Source organism: Bombyx mori, chromosome 23, assembly GCF_030269925.1.
Source record: "Bombyx mori chromosome 23, ASM3026992v2".
Classification (NCBI taxonomy): Eukaryota; Metazoa; Arthropoda; class Insecta; order Lepidoptera; family Bombycidae; genus Bombyx; species Bombyx mori.
The window spans coordinates 15,289,187-15,305,072 of record NC_085129.1 but is presented as its reverse complement, the minus strand read 5'-3'; the positions used below and the strand labels follow the sequence as shown (position 1 = coordinate 15,305,072).

Below are 15,886 nucleotides of genomic sequence, written 5' to 3'. Positions count from 1 at the left end.
GTAAACTCATGTTAACAATTAAAAAAAAGAAATGGATAAATTAAATTATGGTCTATACCAAAAAATAACCATACGGAGGTATTTTGAATTTAAGGTAAACCCAAAAGCACTAATTATCATATAATAATACATGGCGCACATATGGCATACCATAAATAAGAGACAATATTTGGCAACTATTACAATGCCATTTTAAAATTTACTGGAACGATGCTTCTCGAATTTATAGTTTGCATCACGACTGTAAGACTGTTTGCCAAAACTTCTTTAAATAGATTATCCTATTTTATCTGACATTCTTACACAGAGAATGTTCAAGTGCATTTAGATTCGAAAGTACAAAATAATTTACGATGTACACTTTCTCTCTCTCTGACTTTTTTCAATAGCGTAGACAGAGACCCACGTTTACCTTGATCTATAATTTGAAGCAGTCAACGGAGCCTATAAGCATACCAAAAGGTGAAGTTCGCTTCTTTGTCGACAAGGAACACCGGAAATTTCTGCCGCGAAGCACTTATCTGCTTCAGTTAGACAGGTATACGATTGAGGAAGGTTGGGTAGCGAAGTGGCGATGTTCATAGTGAGATACCGACTTTTCGCATTAAAAGTGTACAATTTCCAAAAATAATTGAGTTAATATGCAGATTCATTTGGTATCACCAGTATTTTTTTCATAAATACTGTCAAAAGAGCGTAGTTTAGTTTTTTTTAGTTTACCTATATTTTGACTACTATTAACAAAATTAATACATAATTTTATCTTACAGATATGCAGATAATTTAACTGATAAAAAATAAAAATTAGATGTTGCAAACATGATTAATATTAAAAATATCACATGTTAAACCTTTAATTAAAACACTCTTCTGTAAAATTAGTAAGTTTTGAGATTATATAGTTTTAATGCGAGATGACGATATGTGCGATTTTCTGTACTCACTTAACAATAGTTGGGTGAGTAGTTCACCCATCAAAAAAAAAAAAACTACTTACCGGGAACATGACGTATTTTTTTTGTTTTTATAGAAGTTTGAAAAGTTTTGGTATTTTTTGTGACTATATCGCTGCGTCTCTAATGGAACTAATCAGTGAATACAATACATCGATTGTAGGAACGTGATGAGTCAGTCGGCTAGCGGAGTTGTTTACGCACACCCACTGTCTCAGTAGAAGGATAATGTAAGGTCAGACTATGATACATTTCTATTTAATAAGCTTTCGGCTGTAAATACATTCCCGTTCGCAGTGGCGTCTTTTACATATTTTCCTAGCAAACTACCCTCAGACACAGCCCACTGAGTTTCTCGCCGGATCTTCTCAGTGGGTCGCGTTTCCGATCCGGTGGTAGATTCTGCGAAGCACGGCTCTTGCTAGGGTTCGTGTTCGCAACGTCGTCAGGTTTGAGCCCCGAGAGCTCACCTACTAGTTAAGGTTACGCTGGAATAACCTCTCAAGGCTACCAGCTTAGGTAGAAAATTTTTTTACCAAACTCGAGTCGGGTGTTGTAGCGTTGTGGTAAGTAATTGAGCGTGGACTGTATTTGATTTGAGATATTTATTATACCTTTATATGACAAATTAAAGATTGAATATAAAAGAAATATAAAATCGTTGCGTTGCTCTTGGCGGTTGGATTTCAAAAGGTAACTGAACAGTGTGCTTAGTGCGAGTATTTTAACGTTCTCCATAGCGTAAAAGTTAAATTAAAATGCAGTTGGAATAGCGCACCTAGCGGCAAACGCAGGCAAACGCTCCAACTCCATACAAATTTCAGTTAACTTTTACGCTATCGAAAACGTTAAAAAACGCGCACTGAGCACACAGCTGCCCAAAATAACATGCACAGAACTAAATCAACAGAATTTTGCCCACGCGAGTCTATCTGTAAACAATGTATTCGACAGAAGAAAATGGTGACTAGTAATGTAACCTCTCACCCTCGACATTGCATGGGGCGACGCGGCCGTGAGCAGTAGCGGAGCCCTTCACCTTGACAAGGGCAGACAATGGCGCGCTAAATCTAGGCTTATTATTTGGGTTATGAAACATTGAAAACTGACTCATGTTCAAACGTAATGTAATGTGAATTACTCGCGAGTGCCCACGCGGCTTGTTGGCCAAGCAATTGATTTATGTTGTGAATAGTTTGAGCTGCTTTCTGTAATCGAGCGCTCTATGGTTTTGGAGCAAGCTTAATGTCCGTCAGGCTACATAATTATGTACAACCTACTCGAAACTTAATATACAATTAAAATGAAACCCAGACTTTGTATCGGTATTTGGGAAATTTTGGTGTTAAGGTCTCACGAGCCAACGTGCACAAGTATCAATCACCATCTTGCCTTTTTCTGTCGCTAGGAGGTCGTCGTCAAAAATTGCAAAATTTAATTTTGGCGTATTTAGTGATGAAAAGGAATGTAGTGTGATTCGCATGGATCAGTCCTAAAGCCTATTTCAGACTGACGCAGTCATGCTTTCCCGTTTTAAAAATAAATAAGTGTTACTCCAATGCAATTCGACTTGTATCGACATCATCTACAAGAAAGACGTGCTAAATCTCGTCCGCTTCGCTGTTATTAGTATAGAACAAACAAGATTTTTTAAGACAAAACTATCAGCGTGTCTTCTACAATCTCGCGTTGAAATTTTTAGGATCCATAATTACTATAACTGAATGATCTGAGTCATATAGCTTCTCATGACTCAGGATGTTTTAATAGGTAGATAATATTCTAGAAGTTTCTTTCTGGTATATCTTATGAAACCTGTACTAACGTACAGGATACAAGTTAGGTAATAAACATCTAATGTTCATTAACTGATTAATGATAATTTATTAATATAAACATAAGATGTTTATTATAAAACAAATGTTCGAACAACAACTAATATAATAGAAGTGCAAACCTATAAAATTTTATTTAAGAATAATTATGTTATTTTCTTGCGTCCGCCGGTGTCAACGACCTCGCAAACGCGATAAAACGTTACTTCAAAAAGATACATCTCGAATTTTATGGAGCGAAAGGCATCGCATTTTTCAAACAGCCTCGCGCACGATAAATGCACATTTTTCGCTTAACGCTAGCTTTTTTAACGATCCATATCTCTCATAAGCTAGTTAGAAGAAAAAAAACGTTCTTAATTGGGGAGTAATTTAACAGTTTAATAACAGTATTATTTACATTTACCATAATGTTCTGTTACTTTTTTTTAATTGACTTGTGCAGAAATTTTGTCGGAAAAAATTATTGCAGAAAAATAAAACCTTTTTACTATTTTTTTTTAGAACTAGTGAAATAACTAAACGCTACAGCAGCATTAAGTTTTAAGTTCCGAAACTACATCAATGGCGAGCAACGTTTTGTTACTGCGCTCTCGGTGACCTTATGTTCCGAACGTACCCCAAGCCGTCACGATCGATCCATGTATACTCTATGTAGGATGCCTAGGGATCCTGTACATAAGTCATACACCAATGGTTGTCGCGTCGATGTGTAGGCAAACTTTTAATATTTGAACAGTATTTTTGGAAACGAGCCGACCAGATATGAAAGTAATTTCATAATAATCGCATGATTGTCTTGGAATTTTCTGTGACTTATCCAAAGCATTTGACTGTGTTGAACATGAAACATTGGTGAGGAAACTACATCACTATGGTATTAGGGATGGTGCATTGGAACTTATTACTTCCTATTTATCAGGACGGATACAAACAGTAGATGTGAAAGGTAATAGATCTTCAGGCACCTTGTTGAAAATGGGTGTACCTCAGGGGTCCATTTTGGGTCCTTTTTTATTTCTAATATTATGAGTCGTCTATTATCAAAGGCGGCAATCTGTACATTTGGACAAAAAATTTTTATTGATATGTCAATACAGATTTATTTGAATATAATCGTCTCCTTCAAAGAATACGGTTCAAAACCTGTATTAAATAAAGGTTAATAGTTAACCTGTTATTTATCTAAGATGTCGTTCCGAAGAGTTTTGTGACTGCCAATGGAATACAAAGTCAATAATTCGTTTTTCTGATTTACCAAATATCAGTGTAAAAAATTCATATTAAAAAAAAATCTAATATAAAAAATAAATAAATAATAATTTTATATGTAAAAAAAAAAGACATGCCCGCTGAGTTTCTTGCCAATTCTTCTCAGGACGGAGGCTAGTTCTTGTGAATTGGCGGTAGTTCTTTTGGCGTTCAACAAGTATGTACTTTCATTTATGTTGAATAAAATTTTTTTGATTTGATTTGATTTGAATAACACTAGCCTTACTCTCGCGGCCGATCACCCACAAGGTGGACAGACTTGGTTAAGTTTTCTACGAAGTGTTCCCTTACTGAGTGTACACGTACCGCCACAAATAGAGAGAGATGGAGAAGCCTCTCAAAAGCCGCAACCAAATATTAAGACTTACGTAACCACGACCACTCCGCCAGGAGTGAACGACTGAGAAGAAGAAGCCTTACTCACCCGCTTGCTGGGCATTTAAAATTAAAATTATTATTTATTGTCATTATTATTAGGGAGTCCAACACTCATATAAATATTATCCTATCCATTAAGTACATGTATTTTCTACATGGATATCAAGTTTCAAGTCAATCGGATGCGTGGTTCAGTAGTTATAATGGAACATCCGTAAAAACAACTGTAAAATTTATTTATTATGACATGTCTCTTCGAGGTTCGCCACAATTAGCGTGAATATCAGCAACATGGCACAGAAATCCTTATTAGTTCAGTTAATATAGTACTGCTAAAATGACTCCTCTTAAACACAATTTATTAGGGTAATCTGTATTTGTTCATCTATGTAACGGAATCTTACAACATAATTTTCACCAACGTCTGATTAACTCGAGAATTGGCTCAGATGTAAGCGACTGAAAATAATACAATATTTTTAATACTTCGGCTTAATATCGGCCGGACAGGATAAAAGAACAGTTATTTTACTTATGTGCAATTTTTTTAATCGTTTTTCGTAATATTTTTCACAGAATTCATGATTTCAAATACTTACATATATGACGATTGCAACTAAAACTCAATTTTTGTAAGTAGTTTAAAGCCGATAAAATGTATTTTATCGAATGACTCAACTAAGGAAATGTTTCAATGGATAAATAATTACAAATCGAGTTAGTTTTACCGTATCATATAAATTCAATTTACAAGGTACAAAGGTAATATAACCAAAAAAATACGTATCTATATTTACATATTTCGGGGAAAATATGATATTTGTTTTATATTGAATCAACACGTAATTTAAAAAAGTTTTATTTTTTATTTTTATTGCGTAGATGTGTGGACGAGCTCACAGCCCATCTGGTGTTAAGTGGTTACTGGAGCCCATAGACATCTACAACGTAAATGCGCCACACACCTTGAGATATAGTTCTAAGGTCTCAGTATAGTCACAACGGTTGCCCCACCCTTCAAACCGAAACGCATTACTGCTTCACGGCAGAAATAAGCGGGGCGGTGGTACCTACCCGTGCGGACTCACCAGAGGTCCTACCACCAGTAATTACGCAAATTATAATTTTGCGGGTTTGATTTTTACTGCACGATGCTATTCCTTCACCGTGGAAGTCAATCGTGAACATTAAAATTTGTTGAGTACGTATTTCATTAGAAAAATTGGTACCCGCCAGCGAGATTCGAACACCGGTGCATCGCTCGATACGAATGCACCGGACGTCTTATCCTTTAGGCCACGACGACTTCAAAAGTAACGACAAGACAATTTACGGTCATTTACTAGTGTCTTGGCAGTCTTATATTGTGCGCTCCATATAAATGAGCGCAGGTTCGAAACTGGGCACGTACTTTTCTGCTCATTTCAAAAAATAAATATAACTAGTAGTCCCGCAGTAGTCGAAATTCGACTATAATTAATTGAAATTATAAGTTTTTAACCTATTGTGATTCTATTGTCAAAGACTAATACTTCTATAGCCACAGATTTGCCAACACTACACTTTAGGCAAATATTAATAAAGACAAACAATATTTAATCTATTCTCAATTTGACCATAGACTTTATGGAATAAGAAAAGGTTGACATTAAACAAATATGTAGTATGCATGCGTGTGTGTGTCAAATACGTGGTGTAGTGTGCGTAATGTTTTTATTTATTGATTTAATGTATGTATATATTTTCTAAGCATAATTTAAAAACAATATTAACGTTCTGCACTTCTTCTTTATATTCTCTATAAGTGCGGGATATTTCATACTCCTTCGTCCGCGCAATTTTCGTAAAAAGGGGTACAAACTTTTTGCTTCACATAAAAATATAATTATCACCGTTATAATGATGTGTGTCCATTATGGCTTCGAGTATTAAATAAATAAAAAATGTGTACGTTCATCCCTTGTGGAGTTGTAATTTTATTAAACATCCGCAGACGGCCGCGGCCCAACGTTAAGGGTGCGATGCGCCCCAATCGATACTATATTCAGGAAGTTACCCGTCCTTGTTTCACTCATTCGTCTGGAATTCCGTCTCTTTTCAACTCCAACGAAATACTGTCTGAGTGGGTATGTGCCGTTGTGTGTCGGATTATCGCTTTATTTACGTGCTTATTCTGAGAGGTGTTTACGGAAAATATAAAATATTATCAGTAACTAAAACCTAATTAAATGTGTACCTTAAAATAGCTTCAAAGTATAACAAGACTGGAAGGGATTAATGAACATTCTGTCAAATTAACGGGTAATTTCAAACACTGTAAAGTCAATTCTTGATTCAAACCACAGTTCCATGTAAGAAATAGAAACTTTATGGGAACACAAAAAAACCCGAATTAAAAGCATAAACTTAGCGGTTACTATCATAATTACTGTGGGCACTGGATTGCCGTAATGGACATCAGCAATGCTCAGATAACAAATAATCTCGTCCTGTTTGACCACTTACAAGTACAACTGCATTTCGAAGGTCAAGTTGAACTTGTCGATGCCAGGCTGAGTCCGAACAACTAATATTATATTGAGGATTTTCTTAATGAAATTCCACTTTACAAGTTCCCGGGCAATGAATTTGATGCTATAATATACTTCAAATCAATTCAATAATTATTATAATATACAGTCAAAGGAACAGGAAAACAAGTTTCACGGAAAATTGTATAAATTGTATTTGATGACATCAAACAAAACACTGACTATGAGTAACAGTACCGAATTCTAAATCAAATTAATATCGTCCATGATTGACTTCGAAACTTGTTAGTAATGTTGCGTAAGTGAGAGCAGCGGTGTCGTGAGTCAATCGAGTGATAGTTTGATCAATGGTAGGCACGCAGTAAGACAGAACTATCCAAGCTAGTATTAGTCACATTTCCGGGCCAAATCGGTATTAATTAGCGAGCGAAATAAACTACACTTAACTAGCAAAGCAAATATAGCCCCCTTCTAAAGAAAGATAAAAAATCACAGGACTTTTTCGGTCTTTTGTCAATTTCATTGAAAATCAAATTTCATGACAAACATAGTGTCTACATGGTATTCTTTTATTTATTACGGCGCGTTTTAAATACGCTTTGCAGGTCGAACATACAAATCCCCTTCTGGCCGAGCCTTTGCTAGCCCACCTGACCTGGTGAAACTGGAAAGGCCTCCGGGCCGCCAGTAATCCTTAATCATTGAAAAAAACACAAATCTGAATCGCGGACCACATGCGTACCCATACCGTGATTTTGATAGCCCTGTGCTACTTATTACTTGAGGAATGCTTGTGATCCACTGAGATACAAGGTATTTAAATGGAAAGCGAGAACCAACAATAGCAGTATGTGGTGCTTCGCCAGTTAGAGCGTAAGCAAAAAGTAGATTAAAAAACCCGAAGACTAAAGTCGATATTGCTCTGAAGGGACCCCCGCGAAGAAATACACTAAACACACTTGTACTAGTACTAGTGGCAAAATGTCATCGATGACAGTTTCAGAAGCGCCTCTCTAGTCCAAGCTGGCCATTTGCAATAAAATAAGATTGAAGATCATGTATCCAATTATGGATTTTCGTGTACGATTGCAATAATAAATGTATTGTACCGTGAAAGCGGAGAAAGTCCTCAATTAAGACACGACCGGTTTATGAGAATCTTTTGTGGTCCGCGTGTGAGTTATCGGCATGACCGATTCGCGTTTGTTATTATACTCTTAAACGTGCAGACAGTGTTAAACTTAACCTTTGTCATTGACATTGACTAGTAAACACAAGCTGCCAACCGTGCGTTTATACGAATACATTTCACATCTGACACGTACGAATGTTTTATGATATATCTGAAAACACAGTGATACGTGCCCAATCTTAAATACGTATATTTTGTAAATATTAATCACCCAAATGACAATTCACAAAGTAAAACTCTCAAAGGTAACCACATTTTATTATTTAAATGTGTAATTCATTTCACAATGAAGTTTCGATTGGATTATGAAGTCTACCTTAACTCTTCAGTGTGACAGAATATCATTATGTGGCAGAAATAAAAAAGTCACCAGTAACAACTGTGCTAATCAAAATCTTTCCTTAATTAACTACAAAATCTTTATTGTACTTGTTGTGAATAACTATATTAATTAGTAAGCGTTATTTATCGTGTCGACCATATGTCGCTCATGTTCTATTTATAGTCTGTTGATACTGAACATTAGTTCATTACCATCAATGAGCATCTGTTGCGTACAAAAGGGACTCTTTTGAGCCCTTCAAACACTCATCGTCTGAGAATTTTATCTGCTTTTGAAGCCATTAACTGATTAGTTGTTAAAGTATCTTACGACAGAGGATGCTGTTAATGTCACTCATGCCATTAACAATGTCAAATGCGTTTTGGAAAAAACTCGTGAATGTTTTCGGTCCCTTAGAAATGATTTAGGTTATGTTTCAAATTGCTGCGTTGATTAAACTAAACCAATTGCAATTATATAAGAAATATTATTACATATGTATGGGAAATACCACCACCTTAAACAGTATACAATATATGATATCACGATTCCCCTCTTATGAATCGAAAACCGAAAATATGTTACAGAGTATCGTCCAGTTCGAGGTATTACGATGGTTGTCCATACCAAAATTGCATTTTATTGATAAGAGTATAATATAATATAACTAGGTTATAACATCGCACGATTTATGTGAGCGAAAACATCCTAATATAAAGTTGAACGACACCGTTCGTTAGCCGAGACGAGTAATTGTATTTATTAACATAATCTGTTGCATGTTAACAACCGAACCGTGGACTAACCGTTATACCGATTTTTTTCAACGCCATTTTCAGATTTAGATGCCGTTCAAAGCATACGTAGGTAACTCGAAATGATTCATTTTGACTCTTTTGGTAACGTGTCATGTATTAAAGAATTTAGCGCACGATTCGACTCTTGACTCAGACATTGACATTTGTGTCCCCTCTCTTTTTAGTTCACCCCACGAAGTTCGAATGATTTTTTTACTTTATGTAGTCGTAGTACTAAAGAGTTAATTTTATAGAAATGCAGAAAAGCGTGAAAATAGGCAAATAAAGAACTAAAGTCCGGTTTCTATGATGCTTCTTTGAATATACGTAAGTACATCTTTAGTGTGAAATCAAATACTTTTACTTAGATACCAAACATCATCGATATAGGTAGGTATGTACTATAGTCCTCAATTTTTTATAATAACTGTAATAGAAATAATTCAACTTTTATTTTCTTTGTCTTAATAATGTTATTGGGTAGGTAAACGCGTTTATACGCGTCATATTGAAACACAACACGAGAACGTCGAAAACATCCTCGCCCCGACATAATATTTGCCGGCTGCTAACATTGTTCATAACCGGTAATGTTAAATAAACCAAGTGAAAACCGTAACTTGCGTGCACCTTATACAACGGAAGCTTAATAAATAATTACCTATGATGCACTTACCACACAAAAATCCAAACAAAATAATACAAAAATCAATTATGCCCGGCATTCCTGATCAATATATTCTTTGCTTATATCATTAAAATCAGTAAGTAGTGTACACAATAATTTGTCGTATTTGAAATTTTCAAGACAAAGATCTTTGCTTCTGAGCTTCATTGTTAATTCTATATGGGAGGACTTAAACTTTAAAGACTTACCAATATATTTTTGATGAGGAAGGGGATAGAAGATTCGTGCACTCAGCGACTCTGTCGGACTGCGACTGAATACTGAGAGCGCGGGCGAGAGTGCGGGCGGGCGTCACAGCACAGCTCACAGCCGGGGGTGCGGACGTGGTAATCGCGTACTACGGCAGAATTATAATTTGATTCACTATCATTTTAACATGACTTTACTTGTTTTGGTTACAATGATCAGTCCTAAATGAGGGGGCTTATTCGACTAAGACTGTTTAGTTACTATTTCTTCGCTTCCTTTCGTCGATAATATCACAAATTTTACGCCATTTTAGCAATGTCATTCCCCAGAATACTATTTTTGTTGTCCAACTTCTTTTTTTCCCTACATAACTTTTTGGTAGTGTAAGGAACTATTCCAACTAAGCACGGATTGCCAAATGAGCTCATTGGTTTCAACCTGGGGGGACTTGCTAACACTGGCCCTAGCAAGAGCAGTGCTTCGCTAAATATACCACCAGATCGGAATTGTGTGCCACTGAGAGTATTCGACGAGAAACTCAGAGGAGTTCGACGACAACAGTGACGGATGCTTATAGCTTTCTGTCGCCTGAGAGATATAATTCGAGTAGGCCACAATAAGGTTATCGTGCCGTGCCGCTTCCTTGAAGAAGCATTCCGATGCTGTCTTCAGAGAATTTACCTATTCATTCTAGTTTGCAGTCACTGTGAAGATCTACATTCCTCACATACGGCAGGACTCCAACGGCTATCCTTCAAAAACGCATTTAAGGTTTGTAGTGTCACCTTGTCACCCGGTCGGCTCGGTCGCGGACTGACTTCACGTGTGGATGTTGTGGAGTTACCGCGCCTAATATGGGAGAAGATACTTGAAGTGGTGTCGGGAAGGATTGTTCAGCGGTTACCATAACTTCTTAATTAACGTGAATTATGCTGTCGCTCATTATTGGGCAGCTCTTAAATTATGAGACCAATTATATTGTTTTTATTTGCGTTAACAGGTAACCAGGCGGTTGAACTAGGACGTCAGCGGTACACTATGAAACAAAATCTGAAAATACAGTAGGGTTGACCAATCCTGAAACAGTTATCTGTAACTGAGTCACTGCTTAGGCCGCAGCATTAGACCACATATTTTTATAGAAAATTAACAGTCGATTTTTCGATAGTTGAGCGCAGAGGGTCAGGAACGAAACCGTGCTTCAGCGCGTTCATATGTCCCGGAAAATGTTGTCTTCTATCAAAAACGTACTGGGCAAAGAAAGAAGTCATGGCTCCGGAATATCCGGGAGTGGACCGGTATTGCCTCCGTCGAACAGCTGTTCCGGCTGGCTGCTGATAGAAATGAATACAGGAAGCTAACGGCCAACCTTCAGGATTGAAGAGGCACTTCAATCCTGAAGGTTGGTCAGGAAGAAGAAGAAGAAGAAGAACAGTCGATTATTAGCACAATATTCAAACGCGAATAAATCTTAGTCAGCGATGCCCACGAAGCTATAAAGTGTTGGAAATTTCGAAAATAATAAATTAAAAACTATAAATGTGAGATTGAACCGCAAAAAAAACTATAATTGTGCGCACGACTCGCTTAGTACACTCAATTAGCGAATAATATCATGGTCTCTTGTTGCTATTATATGGAATTTACTGAATTTTTAACATTGTTGGGTACGCAGCACGTCACCCGTGTCGATAAGGCGAGTGACGCCAACCCAGGTTGGACGGGTTTATGAATCTTATAAGATTTCTTGAAATCCTATAAGACGCCGGATGCCCGTCTCGTGGCGATTATTCGTGTCGATCTGAAGCAGTCGATGTAGGGTCCTGAGGTGTACGATATCGTACAAGCTCACTCGAAATTAAAACTCAAAACTTTACTAATTAACGTAAACCGAGCCGACCGATCTGTCAATACAACCGAATTCAATAACCGACGATCTTTTCAATGGTCTTCGAGTCTTCAATAAATATCTTCGAGGCGCTGATGTCTTTACTCGTGCGTTTTTTTGTAATCTTCGTTCGGAGGGTCGGCGGCCGGCGGTTGGCAGGTAGTCGGTCGAGGGTCGGTCGGTAGGTCGGCAGGTAGTCGGTCGGCAAGTCGGCAGGTACCTGACAACGTCGCAGGGTCGCTTAACTACCTCGGAATGTTACCCTACAGAGATCTCGTGTAAAATACGGCTCTCGTCGAGATCATTTTCACTATGATCGGCTCGGTTTATTCGTTATATCTATTTATTTAATAAATGTATATACTAATGCCTTATACTTAACTATTCTATGTTGTAATCCCTATCGATACATATAACTTATTCTATGCTTAATCTATATGACGCGCCCGTATAAACAAAATACCCGGTCCTGAACACAGATAAATGCTGTTTGTTACATCGTTTCGGGACGCGGGCCGGGCGCGTGTTCATTTAAGTTAATATGCTAATCTTAAAACTATCGGGAATAATAAAGCAAAAGTGTATACTATTTATTTCAAAGCAACTTACGTTCTATTCTTAATAAAATCTATGTGCACGTTATCAATATCCTTATCTATCTATATGCACTCTATATAATTTATCTATTTGTTATTTATCTATTTGTTATAACTCTATGTCTATGTACGTATCTATATAAATCTATTATTCTATTCTATATTCTATTATATTCTTCAACTTATTCTATAATTATGGGGCGACGCCGCTGTCGCCAACATCCTCCCCCTCGTGCGCAGCACCGACTCCTTGTAGTGGCGACTCTATGGGCGTGGGCTCGTCGCTCGTTGCAGGCACCAGCAGGATCATCTTGGAGGCAGGTCTCTTAAGCAGACCGCCGCTCGTTCTGACGTCGACGGTTCGTACACGGTTGTCGGGGCCTGGGTAGGTGTGAACAACTTGCCCGCGCGGCCATGTGTTGCGTGGCAGCGTGGAGTCCACTATGAGGACGGTATCCCCACATTGCAAGTTCTCGCCGGCTGCTCTCTCATCGATCTTCCTGGGCAGCAGCGTAGGCAGGTATTCCTTGACCCACCTACTCCAGAAGTGGTCTTCCATACGCTTCGCCACTCTCCATGTTCTTTTTGCCGGTCAGGTCTTCGTCTCTGTAGTCGCCGATGCTTGGAGCTCCGCAGGATCTCCCTATGAGGAAGTGGTTCGGCGTGAGTGCTTCTGACTCCCAACTCTCTTCCCTGGCGACGAGCGGTCTCGAATTGACGACGTGCTCCGCCTCCAACAGAAGAGTGTGCAGAACTTCTTCCCTCGGGTGTCTTTCCTTCAGTGTGACTGCCAGCGCGGTCTTCACGGACCGCACCAAACGTTCCCACGCGCCTCCCATGTTCGGCGCTCCTGGCGGGATGAACTTCCATTTTATGTTCATCTGAGCGGCCCGTGACACGACGTCTGCTTCCCTTGCATTCTCGATTGCCTGCTTGAGCTCCTTGTTGGCGCCGACGAAGTTAGTCCCATTGTCGCTGTAAATGACTTTGGGCATTCCTCGTCGGGCGGCCATCCTGCGCAGCGCTAACAGCATTGAGTCTGCCGTCAGTGACGCTGCTAGCTCCATGTGGACTGCTCTCGTGGTGAGGCATGTGAACAGCACGCCCCACCTCTTCTCGTGACGTCGTCCTACAGTCACCGTCATCGGCCCGAAGTAATCGACGGCAGCACAGGTGAACGGCGGCTCTCCATGTCGTAGCCGCTCTATCGGCAGGTCTCCGGTGGGCGGTAGTCGTGGTGTACTCCGATAGACCTTGCACCACTGGCATCGGACGGCCGTCGCTCGAATGATCGATCTTAGACCTAGGATCCAGTAGCGCTGCCGCACCTCGTTCATCACCGTTGCGTGGTTACCGTGCTGGAACGCCTCGTGATAGTGTTTGATCAATAATCTCGCTATCACGTGCTTCCCGTCCAGCACGATCGGTCGCTTGCAGCCTGCATCTATGTATTGCGCTGCGTCGATACGTCCGCGCAGGCGCAACAGGCCATCTTCCATCACGACGTCGAGCCGTCGCAACTTGGGGTGACGTTCGGGATCTTTTTCACCGAAGCTCTCTCCTTGGCTGCTTCTCAGTAGGATCTTCTCCGCCTTCTTCAAGTGGGGCGGATCGAGCGGCAGCCACGCTTCTGTAGGTGCTTCTGGAGTCCTTATCTTCCATGTTGATCGGGGCTGCTTCGCTCGCGTCGTCCTCCACGTGGGATCTTGCTGCTCCAATTGTCTGGACACGCAGGCGCTCTCCTTCCGGGGTCGACACAGCTCGATAAATTGGAGGACCCTGGCTGTTGCTCTCAATAACTTGACCCAGCTCGAGAATCTGTGCGGATCGGGCGTGGGTCTAGCGTCAGCGGTCCTCGCCGTGGCGACCAGGAAGGCCTCTTTCTCTTCTCCAGACGGTTCTTGCTTGAATGTTCGCGGCTTGGGCCGGCGCGATTCATCCCACGTCAGGAACTCGGGTCCATTAAACCACCGATGCGTGTGGTCGAAATCCGCCGGCGCCTCTCTAGTTGCGTCGTCTGCTGGGTTTTGCGAGCCAGGCACCCATCGCCATTCTTGGGGCTTCGTTGACTCTTCTATCTCGGCGAGTCGGTGCGCAACGAAAGGTTTGAACGTGCGTGGGTCGGTCTTTATCCATGTCAGGACTGTACTGGAGTCAGTCCAATACGTCCTTCTGCAGACCGCGATGTCCAATTCGTCCGCTATCGCCTGCGCCATCCTTGTCCCCAGCAGCGCAGCTTGCAGCTCCAACCTTGGGATGGAGACTGGTCTCAGTGGGGTCACCCTGGCTTTCCCTGCTAGAAGCGTGACGCGGTAGGTGCTCTCGTCTGTCTTTTGACGCCAATAGACTGTACACGCGTAGGCCTTCTCGCTGGCGTCGGTGAACGTGTGCAGCTCCCCCTCAGTGCTGCAGCACGAGAAGCACCTTGCTATTCGGAGGCCTTGCAACATGCGAAGGTTCTCCATATAGCGTTTCCACGCCACCTCGTCCTTTTCCAGGATGACATCGTCCCAGTCGATCCCGCTCCGCCAAATGCTCTGAATGAGCGCTTTCCCTTCTATTAGCACGGGTGATGCCAGCCCCATAGGGTCGAAGGTTGACATTACCGCGCTAGTCACTTCTCGTTTGGTCGGGGTTCGTGCTTCTACATCCTTTGGGTCTCGAGGATGTGTCCGGAATCCCATCTCGTCCGACTCGTAGAACCACCGCAGGCCCAGGGTCTTTTCTTCCTTCGACCCCAGCTCTATGTCTCCTGGGGTCACACCGCCTGCGAGGCTCGCCAGAATGCAGCACCTTCTATTGCCCGCGCGGCTTCTGGATATCGATGTCTGTAATCCTTGGCATTCTTATTTGTAACGAACGATGCCGCGCTCGGTGAACAGGCCGCTCCGAATATGACCGACGTCATTCTATACTCTTTTGGAGCGGCCTCGCATCAATCTTCTCTATAGAGGAATCTCAGGCTGTCGCGGTCCTCGTCCCTGATTCTGATCTGCAGGAACCTCTCCTTGATGTCCGCGACAACCATGACGAGCCTTTTTCGGAACCGCAACAACGCTTCGAACAGGGATTGTAGATCCGAGCTTCGAAGCTGCCATCATCGCGTCTCCAACCTCTGTCATCCTCCTTCTCCAAGATGTCGAGCGCCTTTGTCTCCATATCCGTGCTCGGACGCTTGGGTGCAACTCTATCGTGATGTGCTCCTTCACCAGTCTGTCCAAGGCCTTTTCGCGCATCGATACATG

At 40.7% G+C, this 15,886-nt stretch overlaps 2 protein-coding genes across 3 annotated transcripts in view; both read right to left on the bottom strand.

Moving 5' to 3' along the window:
• Nucleotides 1-10,258, bottom strand: part of LOC733028 (thymosin) — a 31,029-nt gene extending 20,771 nt beyond the window's left edge. For both annotated transcript variants that reach the window (NM_001110348.1, NM_001047021.1), the window contains 1 exon segment: nt 10,157-10,258. The gene's annotated coding sequence lies outside the window, so the exon portion shown is untranslated.
• The window catches only part of LOC119630335 (uncharacterized), a 32,488-nt gene extending 17,012 nt beyond the window's left edge, over nt 1-15,476 (bottom strand). Inside the window, exons 1-2 of the mRNA XM_062675292.1 lie at nt 10,839-15,476; nt 10,157-10,305 (exon numbers count right to left, since the gene is read on the bottom strand). Of these exons, the coding sequence (XP_062531276.1) occupies nt 13,178-15,325 (2,148 nt within the window). The 5' untranslated portion in view covers nt 15,326-15,476 and the 3' untranslated portion in view covers nt 10,157-10,305; nt 10,839-13,177. The remainder of the gene's footprint in view (nt 1-10,156; nt 10,306-10,838) is intronic.
• Nucleotides 15,477-15,886: the final 410 nt, after the last annotated feature.